The 14490-nt window shown below is 35.5% G+C and overlaps 1 protein-coding gene across 3 annotated transcripts in view; it reads left to right on the plus strand.

Annotated features, from left to right (window-relative positions):
• The window catches only part of RANBP9 (RAN binding protein 9), a 173388-nt gene that overhangs the window by 136782 nt on the left and 22116 nt on the right, over positions 1-14490 (plus strand). For all 3 annotated transcript variants that reach the window (XM_078368328.1, XM_078368329.1, XM_035294871.3), the window contains 4 exons: positions 780-802; positions 9396-9580; positions 11465-11577; positions 12740-12848. In XM_078368328.1, the coding sequence (XP_078224454.1) occupies positions 780-802; positions 9396-9580; positions 11465-11577; positions 12740-12848 (430 nt within the window). The remainder of the gene's footprint in view (positions 1-779; positions 803-9395; positions 9581-11464; positions 11578-12739; positions 12849-14490) is intronic.

A 14490-nucleotide genomic window follows, 5' to 3' on the forward strand; every position in this document is an offset into this window, starting at 1 on the left:
AGCTAGATCTTTTAAAATATATCTGTGAGGTCCTACAGAAATAATTTATCTTACTTTCAGCTAAGTTGTGTATTTGAATATTTGGAAGGAGGTAGTTAAATTGTCATGTTGGGTTGACAGTAGACTTATTCCAATGATACTGCCCTTGTTCAAGTTGTATCTAGAACGTGACTGTTTGAAATAACTGTCAAAGGGTATTCAAGAGAAATTCTCAACTGTGTATAATCCTTTATTCTTTGGAGGAGGAATTGTTTTTTCCCATGAGTAAATCAGAAGTTAAAGAATTTACTTTCATAAGAAACATTTCTTAAGCAAAAATATACTGTATTTTCCCTTGTTCGCTTTTTATAACAGAAAAACTCTTTTCCTTCCACCTAAAATTATTTACAAGCTAAATCTAGATGATGATTATTAAACAACGAGGCTAGAAATTGCAACTTGCGGGGTAAAAAATAAATTATTTTGCAAACAACTTTCTTAATGTGTTTTCTAATGTAGCGTTGAAGATATGTCTAACACTATTTCAAAAATCCTTGAGACAGTGACAACATCTCAGAAATAAAATTTGTGTATGGCTGATTATATTGAAGGGGGACAGCATTCACTCAGACATGTATGTTAGTATTATTGATTAAAAAATTACTCCTGTTATTTTATATTTAGGCTTTCATGTTTTTTCTTTTGCCATTTGTTTCACTCTTTTTAGCTAGAAATTCAGCTTGTCACTATAGTCTGCTTTGAAAAACAGCTCTAATGCTACTTTTTTTCTTTCTTTTTAGGTATTGCTTTCACTGACCTACCGGTAAGACTTTTTATAAAAAGCAATTTTCCATTTTTAATTAAAGGAAGTACAAAGAAACTGATACTGGGCATATTTAGGAAGTTTAGAATACAGTCTTATTGATATTTATTATGTTTGTATGCAAAGAAGAGATCTTTTCTCTAACCACCTTGGATATAGACCTTCAGAAATTAAGTTCCAGCTTGCACTGGATTCATTGTATAAAGGAAAATAAATCAGAATTGATTTACGTTATCTTTTTAAATGTCACCATTCATTCATTTGAAATGTATTTCCTTGGACTCTTCAGCAGAGGGCTGTATAGCGATTCTAATTTATTCATCCAAGCTATATAGAGGCCTACCATGTGGCAGGTTAAGTGCTTGGAATATATAATTCAACAAAACAGGTAGTAATGGTCTCTACCTTCTTGGACTTCATAGTAGCCAAGCTGTGAAAGTTAGATAATAAGCAGTATATGAAAAACAAGCATATTAGAACATATTTTAAGGGTGTTAAGTATCCTTTGGAAAGAAAGGGAAAAAAGAGAATGGGAATACCAACAGTAGGACACAAGGTTGTACAAATTGCTCCCCTTTGCTCAAGGTGAGACTTGAGTTAAGGCTTTTGGAGGAGTTGAGGGAGTCAGCCAAATGGATATGTAGAACAAGAGTTTTCCAGGCAGAGAGAAGTTAGGGAAAAGGTGCTCAGGCAGGAGCACACTGGGCTTGTTTGGAGAAGGGCATGAAGTGTGGTAGAGAGGAGTGAGGAGGGCAGAGCGTATGTAGTAGTAGATGATCAGAGATAATGATGGGGGTTGGGGGTAAGCTATTAATAGATCATCTGGGCCACCTGAGCAAGCCATTGAGAGTGAAATTCACTCTGAGTGAAATACAAAGACATTGCAGACTTTTGTTTGTCATGATATTACTTCACTTTTTACAGGATCACTGTGATTGCTTAGTTGAAAAATAGGCAATATGGATGTAAGGGTAGAAGCAAGGAGACCTGTGAGGAGACTATTGCAGAAATTCAAGCAAGGGATAACAGTCACTTTCTTCAGTAGAGGTTTGATTCCACGTATCTTATTTACCAAACCCAAGGCAGTATCAGTTGTAATCTGCATCATCTTTGACACCAAGGGGGAAAAAACTAACAAACTATGACATAATGCCTCCCTTATCACTTAGTATTTTTATTTGATACTCACGGAACAATCTCTTAGGGTTATTTAAACATAGATGTTTAATCTGTGTCTCTTTTTAGATGTTACACATGTAAAAACGGAAAAATAAATTGCAAAAAAAAAGCAAAAATAAATTGATTAAGGTCCTTCATGTTCAGAGTCTGACCTTTTAAATCAATTATTTTTAGTCTATGCCATGATTTTCTTTTGTCTCACTCTGTCACCCAGTTTGATGTACAGTGGTGTGATCTTAGCTTACTGCAACTTTGGCTCACTGCAGCCTCTGCTGCCCAGGCTCAAGGAATCCTCCCACCTCAGCCTCCCAAGTAACTGGGACCACGGGCACACCCCAGCATGCCCGACTGATTTTTTGTCTTTTTGGTAGAGACGGGTTTTCGCCAAGTTGCCCAGGCTGATGCCTATGATTTTCTATGTGATACTATCTTCTCTGCTGTCAAGTACATTTTTTAAGATTTCTCTGTTATGTCTCTGGGATTTTCCTTCAGTTTGCTGATTACATCGTGCACATTTGATACTGTCACTTTCATGATAGTAATCGATATCACAAAAATGAAAATTTCATCAGGAAAAGCAATTCAGTCCCAAAAGTTTTTCAGTGAGCTCATTGTTTAACAAATTTGCACCTGTGCAGGCAGTGACCGCTGTGATCATGACAGCTGCCTGACCATAGTAAGGTGTCATCAATTATAAAATGCATTCCAGTTTTCAGAGATGCATTGAGAGAGATGATGGAAGATTCAGAGGCAGTGAATATATCTTTTAAGAAAATCCTAGGGAAAAAAAGCAGAAGAAATCAAAATTATAATAGAAAATAATTTTAAGACAAGGAATATTTGAACCCTACCGATCAAAAGTACTCACCAAGAAGCATTATTTGGCTCTGGGAAACAGGTGGGAGAATTGCTTGAGGCCAAGAGTTCAAAACACCACTTTGGGCAATATGAGACCTCTCCTCTTTAAAAATCCAACTCAAAACCAAGAGAAATGGCTGATGGATTGGATCTGAAAATTACATAAGATCTGAGAATTGACCGTTGTACTTAGCAGAGTAGAGGTCATTGGTGACCTGGAGAAGAAAATTTCAGCAGTATGTTGGAGAGAGACATCCTGATTGGAATGGATTTTAGGATGAGGTGAGTTATAGACAGTGGACAACTCTGGAGGACTTTGGCCACAATGAGGAGAAAAGAAAGGGAGTAGGCTGGGTGCAGTGGCTTACGGCTATGATCCCAGCATGTTGGGAGGCCGAGGTGGCAGATCACAAGGTCAGGAGTTCAAGACCAGCCTGGCCAACATAGTGAAACCCTATCTCTACTAAAAATACAAAAATTAGTCAGACATGGTAGTGCGTGCCTGTAGTCTCAGCTACTCAGGAGGCTGAGGCAGGAGAGTCACTTGAACCTGGGAGGTGGTGGTTGCAGTGAGCTGAGATCACACCACTGCACTCCAGCTTGGGCAACAAGAGTAGCACTTCGTCTCAAAAAAAAAGAAAAGGAAAAAAAGAAATGGAATAGTAGCCAGTGGTGGAAGTTGGGGCAGTAGACAAAAAAGGAGATTGAGCATGCTGATGAAAATTACTTGCACGCAAAAAGTTGATATAGCGTAGAAAGAGGTAGACAGGTGTATGAGATAAATGAGGGGATAGGCTTTTGAGAAGAGCATTGTAGGGACAGGCAGAGTGTGTAGTACAGATTCTTATTGGTGGGTTGATTTGGTCTTTAACTGTTAAGAGACTCTGGTGAGAATGCTGTTAAGTTTCATTTGGCGTTGGTTAAAGGGTTTAGTGGCTGGTTTTTGTTTTTTCCTGTGTTGTGGCACTAAGCATGTAAAACCAACTTGTCAACCTGAGCTTTTGTTGTTGTTAGCTTTCATTTTCTCTTTCATAGATAGAGTGGTGATCATTTGGGAAAAACTTGGTTGGTTGTAGATGTGTTATTTTCTCTCCCACTTTGAATCACCAGTTGTTTTCTCCCTCGGTTAACCAGTGATGTGGAACTTCGTTATAACAGTGGTCAGAGTGGTGGTTTTAGGTTTCCTTTTAGTATAGTGTTTTTCATTTTCAATACTGTAAATCTTCTCAACTTCCACAGGCTCCATACCACTTTTCTACTTAGGAAAAAGTTAATCTTTCTTTTAAAGGAAGCATCAAGGAAATGTTTATATCATATTTTCTGTACCTGTGATTTCTCACTAGCTACCTGTACCATCGACTCCTTAAGAGAAAGTATATTTGCAGAAAAACCAGTTTACCTAGATTGTTCTGCACCTGTTATGGAACATAAGTGTTTATACAGCTTTGAAAACCTTAGATTTTTTCCAGAATAGTCTTTTTCCCCTCAGCTTTTCCTCACCAGTTTGAGAAATGACATTAAATATAATTCAGTTTGGGATTGGGTATATATTTCTTTAGTTAGAGTAGCTGTTCTCATTTTAAGTGATGCTATTTTCCTATTCTAGTCACTGACTTGAAGTCTCCTTTTTATGGATACATTATTTGTATAGCATTTTTAAAAATTTTTTTTAATTATTTTTAAATGAGGAGGAGGAAGGAGAGGGGAAGAGAGTGAGACACACACACACACACACACACACACACACACATGCAGGGGGTTGGGGGGCTGGAGAGAGAGAAATACCTGTATAGTCATTTTTATTAGAAGAAATCTAATATAGACCAAAGCTGTGCTATTGAGAATATGAATTTATAGAGTATACATTTAGCTTTTAAAAAGTTTCTAGGTTGAAAATATCTTTTGCAAGTTAATAGAAATGTTTTCCTATTCTTTTCATAAAGGACCTATTTTGTCTATGTACATAAGCTGGAGTAATTTTTTCAGATTTAGAAACATTTTTCTGGAAAACATTATTACATCTAAATCTGTAGTGAAGATGTGTCTGCTGAGTGGATGAACCTTGAAAACATGCTGAATAAATCAGTCATAGGCCGGGTGCGTGGCTCGTGCCTGTAATCTTAGCAATTTGGGAGGCCAAGGTGGGCAGATTACCTGAGGTCGGGAGTTCAAGACTAGCCTCACCAAAATGAAACCCTGTCTCTACTAAAAATACAAAATTAGCCGGGCGTGATCGCGCATGCCTGTAATCCCAGCTACTTGAGAGGCTGAGACAGGACAATCACTTGAACCCAGGAGGCAGAGGTTGCAGTGAGCCGACATCACGCCATTGCACTCCAGTTTGGGCAGCAAGAGCAAAACTCCAATTCAAAAGAAAAAAAAGCCAGTCATAAAAGATCACATATTTTGTAGTTCCATTTATGCAAAATGTCTAGAATGGGCAAATTCATGGAGTCAGAAAGTAGATTAGTGGTTGCCACAAGTTAGGGGACTGGGGGGATGGGGAAATGGGAATTGTCCTCTGATGGGTACTGGGTTTCTTTCTGAGGTGATGTGATTGTTATACAGTTAAATTATGATAGTTGCACAGTTCTGTCAACATACTAAAAAATATTGAAGGCTGTTGCTTTTTAAAATCTGTGATATAGCAAGTTAAGGACTAGTCCTTAATCCTCTTCCCCCAAATTCTCCAGTTGTATAAATGCTATAAAAATTATAGTTACTTTTCAGTGAGCCAAAACTGACTTAATATTACTAAAAGTTTTTTTAATCTATCTCAGAGTATAGAAGTACAGTATTAAATATTTAAATGAGAAATGTTTATATATACAGAAATGTACAAAAGAGAAGTTCTTCATGATCCCAGTCTCTTTGGCTATAATGTTTAACTTGAATATATATCTTTCTAAATACATACAAGCCAGTATGTTCATTTTTTAAATGTTTATATAAAAGATAGGGTCATACTATATACATTATGTTATACCTTGCTCTCTTCATTTAGTAATGTGTATAGGACATCTTTCTGTGTCCATATATACATTTTTCATTCTGTTTTTCCTGCTTTATGTTCTCTTATTGTATTAACATACTACCACAATTGATCAATTATAAAATGTACATTTTTTCATATTTTAATATTTCTGAAATGAGAATGCACTTTAGGGCCAGGTGTGGTGGCTCACGCCTGTCATGCCAGCATTTTGGGAGGCTGAGACAGGCGGATCACGAGGTTAGGAGTTCACTACCAACCTGGCCACCATGGTGAAACCCTGTCTCTACTAAAAATACAAAAAATTCACTGGGTGTGATGGCGTGTGCCTGTAATCCCAACTACTCTGGAGGCTGAGGCAGGAGAATCGCTTGAACCCAAGAGGTATAGGTTGTGATGAGCAGAGATCAGGCTGTTGCACTCCAGCCTGGGCAACAGAGAAAGACTCCATCTGAAAAAAAAAAAAAGAAGAAGAAGAAGAAGGAAAAGAAAATACACTTTAGAATCAGTGGCTGGTTAGAGTTTAATTTGCGTTGTGTTTTCCTACACATAAAACAGTGATATTTGTTGTTATTAGAATCTGAGATTTGATGAATGTGGTATAATGTCACCTATCTGTGGATATTTTAAAATTTTGTTTGCATTACAAATAATGCTACAAGATATGTCTTTGCACATGCTTGCTTTGAATAAACTCAAGTGAAATTACTGTCGATTTTAATAGATTTTTCCACATTTCTTTATTAAAAGATTATGTCACTTTACATTTCTGTGTGCAATAGATGAGGTTATTTTCCCAACCCTTATCAACATTGGTTATTCTCAGCCTTCCAAGTGTTAATCTGATGTTCAAAAAAGTTTTTAATCTTGCATTTTAAATTTAATTGATTTTATTTTAAGTACACATTAAAAAATCTGCATCTAAAGACTTGAATGCAATTAAGCGTGTCTATATGTTGTCATTTTTATTTCTTCTACAAATTGTCTACATATTCATTGCCATTTTTAAGAATTTGAACTGGTAGTCTTTGTCCTCCTGAAGTGTGAGAATGTTTTCTATATTTGGAATACACATTTTGCCATATGCATGGTACATTTTTTTTTTCTAGAAAGTCATTTGTCTTTGCCATTTGTGGCATGTTTTGTCATAGGGAATTTTAAATTTTTATGAAAGTTTTATCAGATAATTCATGAATGTTGATTGTCTTTGATAGTGTTGACAGAATTATTTTTCTAAATTTGTTAGACAATTTAGATGAGCAAATCATTTTGAAAGTGTCTTTATTTAGACAATACTGAATATCATAATTGTAAACTTTGCTTAATGATAAAATTGCCTTTCACTCTGTTGATTTCTTTATTGTTTTTGGCTTATATGCTTTTGTTTTAAAGTATCTCATAACTCTAGTGGGTTTTAAGGCAAAGAATACTATGCTAGAAGTAGAGAAATGTGAGGTTCTTTTTTTTTCAAGTGCTGCCATTAGCAAGCCGTGTGCTTTTAAATTGTTTCTGTAAAATCCTTTTCTTGTTTTCTTGTTTTTTTTTTTTTTTTTGAGATGGAGTCTCACTCTGTCACCCAAGCTGGAGTGCAATGGCATCATCTCAGCCCACTACAACTTCCACCTTCTGGGTTCAAGCAATTCTCCTGCATTAGCGTCCCAAGTGGCTGGGATTACAGGCGTCCGACACCACATCCAGCTAATTTTTGTATTTTTAGTAGAAATGGGGGGAGTTTTACCATGTTGGCCAGGATGTCTCGATCACTTCGCCTTGTGATCCGCCCGCCTCAGCCTCTCAAAGTGCTGGGATTACAGGCGTGAGCCACCGCGCCTGACCTATTTTTTTCTTTTTTTGAGTTGAAGTCTCGCTGTTGTTGCCCAGGCTGGAGTACAATAGTGTGATGTTGGCTTACTGCAACTTCTGCCTCCTGAATTCAAGTGATTCTTCTGCCTCAGCCTCCCAAGCAGCTGGGATTACAGGTGCATGCCACCACACCTCACTAATTTTTGTATTTTTAGTACAGACAAGGTTTCCCCATCTTGTTCAGGCTGGTCTTATACTCCTGACCTCAGGTGATCCACCCACCTCAGCCTCCCATGGTGCTGGGATTATAGGCATGAACCACCACACCTGGCCTGTTTCTATAAAGTCTTTAGGTCTCCATTTTCTCATTGGCGAAATGGGAACGCTGTACTGTCTCACCTGTTTTTAGCTTAAAAGTCTATAAACCTGTTAGGTTTGTAAGTCTGTAAACCTTTAGCTCTGTTGATTATTAAGAATCTACATTTGCATACTTTGCTTTAACCATTTATTTCCATAATTCAGTAGTACTTTGTTGATGTTTGGCCGCAATATTTATTTTGTTTCTTATTTGTTCTGCTTGATCAAATAGTTGTTTTAAAACATATCCTCTTTAGCATTTTATTGTGAAAACTATTTAACATCTTTATTCACACCGAAATTATCCACTCTTGATCTTTACCTTGTTTTGTACTGAAAATACTTATTATAACTATTAAATCAAAGATATAAGACATAAATACAGAAAACAAAAATATGGTAGGATTTGGAGTTACAAGAGGAAAAAATCCGTCATGGATGTGGTATAGACAAACTTGTGTGTCAACTCCATTTCTGTCACTTGTTAGCAGAATGACCATGAGCAAGTTATTTAACCTTGAATCCTCATTTTCTCTATCTTTGTAGTAGAAATAATAAGAGTGACCTCACAGAACTATTATGATTAAACCCTGGCATTTAGTAGACACTTGGAAACTCATTCTCCCTTTAGATGTAACAACCAATTAGTGACACAGCCAAAAGAATGACTCCTCTATTTTTTTGTATACTTGAGGTTACCACCTTTTCATCTTGAGTAACCTTGAAATCCTGGAGTGTACGTGAATGCATTTCTGAGTTTAGGTATTTAAATTAATCCTTTTCCTCCCTTGAAATATGTACACTTGAGTTTTGTTTTTTCTAATTTAATATAGAGAATCCCCACTCTTCATGGCACTGTGTTTTGCTTGTAGTTAAGGTCTTATCCCCTTCCCTTTGTAAAGTTAGGCATCCCAAATGTGCAGAATGAAAATAGTAAATTTAAGCTATTACATGCCAGACTAGCTGAGATTGTACTTTTATGGTAACTAGCTTTAACATGCAATTTATAGAAATGTATCATATAAAATCTGGGGTAAACCTGAGTTATATGTTTATATTTGAATTTCTATAACTACTATATGACATAATCTTTAGAACAAGAATTACATCTCTATATATTAGTAGCATAGTGCCACATGTTATAATACAACGTTGTCCCTGAATCAGTAAAATAGAGATCTTGGGTTGCTATGTTTTTTCTTGATGATTAAATTGCAGGAAGTGATATTTTTTCATCTAACATACAATGTATTTTAGATCATTTGTTTTAGCCTTCTAATATTTTGACTGGGATTTTAAAATATAAAGTAAATTTATAGTTCTGCTCTTTTAAAGATAACATTAAAATAATATTAAATCTAACATAAAATGGATAGCTGTTTAATGAAATATGTTATCTTACAGCCAAATTTGTATCCTACTGTGGGGCTTCAGACACCAGGAGAAGTGGTTGATGCCAATTTTGGTCAACATCCTTTCGTGTTTGATATAGAAGACTATATGCGAGAGTGGAGAACCAAAATCCAGGCACAGATAGACCGATTTCCTATCGGAGATCGAGAAGGAGAATGGCAGACCATGATACAAAAGTAAGAGTGAAGAAATTTGAATTGACATTATTCAGAATATATTTTTTATAAGACATTTATTCTTTTGGTATTCATGGAAACTTTTTAATCAGTTTATATACTAATATCTCTACAATGTTACTGATTTTATTCTCTCAACAAAAAGTAATTTACTCCACTAAACAAATTAAAAACAATTGATGACACATATAGAATTGTATTTCTGTCTGAATTAATTGGATGGAGGAAATAAAATGATAGGTCATCTAGGCTAGGTTAATTCATTTGCTTTTCTTAGTAATAGGATTTCTGTACGTTACACAATTTAACTTTTAATAATGTTAATGCAAAAGATAAAGTTGAGAGATAATCTAGATTTTATAATTAGGATCTGTGGTTTTTGGACATGAACTTGGCCATGCCCAAGCTCTTAATATTTGAACTAACAGCAGTATAAGTATAGACTTAAATTTTTAATAAATACCATTAAATTTAAAAAGTCCTTTTCACTATTATAATCCAAGCCAAGAAAATAGCAGACTTTCAGATGCAATTGGTCTAACACATGTCATCTTAAATGTCCTTATAATTGCTTTGAATATTCTTAACTTTAAAATTGTCATAAAATTTTGGGGGTATTTTGTTAGAAAAGGCAGTGATTAAGAGACATGATGATGACTGTGAAAGCACACTTCTTCCCTAGAACTACAATCATTTGTATTACAGAGCTTGAACACTCGTTTTTCTGTCCAGCTCAGAGAACAGACAACCCTGATGCAGAATCCCATGGTCACCATGAGCTGAAGCTCTAGGTTGGGTTGTTCTGGCGCCACATTGTTTTAATGCTCTCACTGAGCGTCATGGCAGGGTCATAGAAAACATTGATTTTAATCTTACAGCCAGGATCCTCCCACTTCTTCACTGAATTGTTACTTACCATGAACTCTTGAGAAGTCCATTCTAAAAGGTCCCCTCCCTCTTAAATTAATTTGAACAATTGGATAAAATAAGATGCAGATTTGTTTCTTAGACTTTTTTCCCTGCTTCCTCTCCACTTCTCCTCAGTCTCCTCCTGGTGAACCACTGCTTCCCACCATTTTCTAACTAGCCTGTGTAGTGTCAGATGGAGGCAGGTTTAAGAGTTGAATGTTTGGAGATAACAGATACTTGGGTTAATATTGTTGGATCACCAGTTTTTCTAACCACATTTTGTGGGTGGTAGATACATGTTTTGACTACCTGGTACCTTTTAAAAAGATTATTGTCTTGGAAATATGTCACTTACATGTAAATCATATTTGATAAATCTCTTGGGCAAACCATAGTAATTGATTTAGACTAGAAGGCTGGTTCTTCCTTTAACTAGGCTTTATAGACATTGTTCTGGATTCACCTTAGTATTCTGTACTTACTTTGTGATCCCATCTTATTTAACTGGTATGTAAAGAAAATTATCAAACTTTGGAACGTTAACATTTAATCTTTTACTTTAAAGTTGATTATTTTACAGAATGCCAGCAATTACTGGAATAAGTCATATAATAAAAGCAAAATGAAAATTACGGTTAGTAGGGCTGAATAATAGGATAGGAAGGGAACTGGGGGTAATGATAATCTAAGAATCAAAAAAAAGGTCACTTAATGTCCTTGATTCTCAAGTAATATTTATTTTAGGAGGGTACTCTCAATATGGGATTTCCGTTATCTTTTTGAAAATACTACATGAATACAACAAATGATGTTTTTCAAAAGCTTACTTTAAAGGTGAGGTTCTTAACAACACCTTGTTTCAAGAAAATAGGTTCGTTTTTGTAACACCAGAGTAGACCTTGTTTATGTAAATTGTAGTATGAAGCATGTATTCTCTTCACTAAAAGATGTATGTTTCTTCTGTTTTATTTTAAGAATGGTTTCATCTTATTTAGTCCACCATGGGTACTGTGCCACAGCAGAGGCCTTTGCCAGATCTACAGACCAGACCGTTCTAGAAGAATTAGCTTCCATTAAGAATAGACAAAGTAAGGACACTGTGGTGCATGCTAACATTTGTTTTCAGATTATAGATTGGGTTGCTTTAATTTTTAGAAATTTTATTTTCTTAATTTAAATAATTTCAAGTATATTTAAAATGGATGCCTCTGAATTTTATTTTCACTGACATTTTTGAAGATCAGCCTTAAAAATTCACATAGGTCTGTGTCAGAATTCTAATTCTAGAGAGATTTTGCAGAAATTTTCGTAAGGAATGTCTTTACCATTTTTTTCTTAAAAGAATGTTTTCTTAAACTTTCAGAAAAAAACTAAAATTTTTTAAAAATAAGTAGTTCTGATTAGTTGGAGGAGATAATATGTGAAAGAAAGGTAAGTATCTTTGAATTTAAGTTGCTATCTAATATAAGATAGTATTGATCATACGTATTTATTATTTAGATCCTAGTGCTGGCCTGTGTGGCCAAAGATAAAACAGGCCCTATAATAACAATGGCAGGTTAGCATAACTGTTCCATGGTTAGCCATCCTAAAATTGGTGCTGTATTCCATCAGGGTTGGTATGACTTGACAAGAGGGGGATGAAAACAAAACAGATGGGTGAAATAGGTGGATGAAAACAACCGTTTCATAGATCAAATCGCTGTAATAGCACTGATTACATTGTATTGTAGTTAATTGTGTGCTATCCTTTTCTACTATTTTAATAAGCTCTGTTGAACAGAGATCACTTAACTCATTTTGTATCCTCATCTAATTTAAAAAAGGTCAGATCAAGTGAATGCTCAGTGAATCTCTGTTAAATTGGAATCTTATTCAAAAGCTAGCATTTTTTTAGTCTTTTGTTCAGAAAGTCATATTTGATAAAGCATTTTATTATCTCTTTAAAACATAGTCTTTTTAATCTGTGTTTGAAACTTCAGTATTGCATAATATGTGTTTTAATTATATTACTTGTGTGTTTGTGATTTTTTTTTTTTAATTTGTGACAGTATGTTTTTTTCTAATTTTTTAGTATGTCTGAAATGTTTCCTGGATTGCCTAATGGAAACTATGATGTTAGAAAAAGAAATAGAAATTAATCATAATTTATTTGCAGATTTTTACTAACTCCCTTTTCTGAGGATCCACTAAGTTTATGTTTTACCTACCTTTGTAAAAGTTAATCGTTTGCTTTCTATTACTGAATAGGAATTCAGAAATTGGTATTAGCAGGAAGAATGGGAGAAGCCATTGAAACAACACAACAGTTATACCCAAGTTTACTTGAAAGAAATCCTAATCTTCTTTTCACCTTAAAGTGAGTTTGCATAATAAAATGCTATATTTGTTATGTGTTATAAATATTTGTCATATTTTATATAATAAAAGATATATTTCATGCTTTTGTAATTTTAATTTTCCCCCTTTACAAATATATGTAATTTTGTAATGTACATTTATTTATTTACTTATTTTTATTGCATTTTAGGTTTTGGGGTACATGTGCAGAACATGCAAGATAGTTGCATAGGTACATACATGGCAGTGTGTTTTGCTGCCTTCACCCCTTCACCCACATTTGGCATTTCTCCCCATGCTATCCCTCCCCAGCTCCCCCACCACTGTCCCTCCCCTATTCCCCCCAATAGACCCCAGTGTGTAGTACTCCCTTCCCTGTGTCCATGTGTTCTCATTGTTCATCACCCGCCTATAAGTGAGAATATGCGCTGTTTCATTTTCTGTTGTGTCAGTTTGCTGAGAATGATGTTCTCCAGATTCATCCATGTCCCTACAAAGGACACGAACTCATCATTTTTGATTGCTGCATATATTCCATGGTGTATATGTGCCACATTTTCCCAGTCCAGTCTATCATCAGTGGGCATTTGGGTTGGTTCCAGGTCTTTGCTATTGTAAACAGTGCTGCAATGAACATTTGTGTGCATGTGTCCTTATAGTAGAATGATTTATAGTCCTTTGGATATATACCCAGTAATGGGATTGCTGGGTCAAATGGAATTTCTATTTCTAAGTCCTTGAGGAATCGCCACACTGTCTTCCACAATGGTTGAACTAATTTACACTCCCACCAACAGTGTAAAAGTGTTCCTATTTCTCCACATCCTCTCCAGCATCTGTTGTCTCCAGGATTTTTTAATGATCGCCATTCTAACAGGCGTGAGATGGTATCTCAATGTGGTTTTGATTTGCATCTCTCTAATGACCAGTGATGATGAGCATTTTTTCATATGTTTCTTGGCCTTATGTATGTCTTCTTTTGTAAATTGTCTGTTCATATCCTTTGCCCATTTTTGGATGGGCTTGTTTGTTTTTTCTTGTAAATCTGTTTGAGTTCTTTGTAAATTCTGGATATCAGCCCTTTGTCAGATGGGTAAACTGCAAAAATTTTTTCCCATTCTGTTGGTTTCTGATTCACTCTAGTGACTGTTTCTTTTGCCGTGCAGAAGCTGTGGAGTTTGATTAGGTCCCAATTTGTCTATTTTGGCTTTTGTTGCCAATGCTTTTTTTGTTTTGGTCATGAAGTCCTTGCCTACTCCTATGTCCTGAATGGCTTTGCCTAGATTTTCTTCTAGGGTTTTTATGGTGCCACATCTTATGTTTAAGTCTTTAATCCATCTGGAGTTAATTTTAGTTTAAGGTGTCAGAAAGGGGTCCAGTTTCTGCTTTCTACACATGGCTAGCCAGTTTTCCCAACACCATTTATTAAACAGGGAATCCTTTCCCCATTGCTTTTTTTTGTCAAGTTTATCAAAGATTGTATGGTTGTAGATATGCTGTGTTGCCTCTGATGCCTCTGTTCTGTTCCATTGGTCTATATCTCTGTTTTGGTACCAGTACCATGCTGTTTTGATTACTGTCGCCTTGTAGTATAGTTTGAAGCCCGGTAGTGTGATGCCTCCCGCTATGTTCTTTTTGCTTAGAATTGACTTGGCTATGCG

The sequence above is a fragment of the Callithrix jacchus genome, chromosome 4 (assembly GCF_049354715.1).
Source record: "Callithrix jacchus isolate 240 chromosome 4, calJac240_pri, whole genome shotgun sequence".
Classification (NCBI taxonomy): Eukaryota; Metazoa; Chordata; class Mammalia; order Primates; family Cebidae; genus Callithrix; species Callithrix jacchus.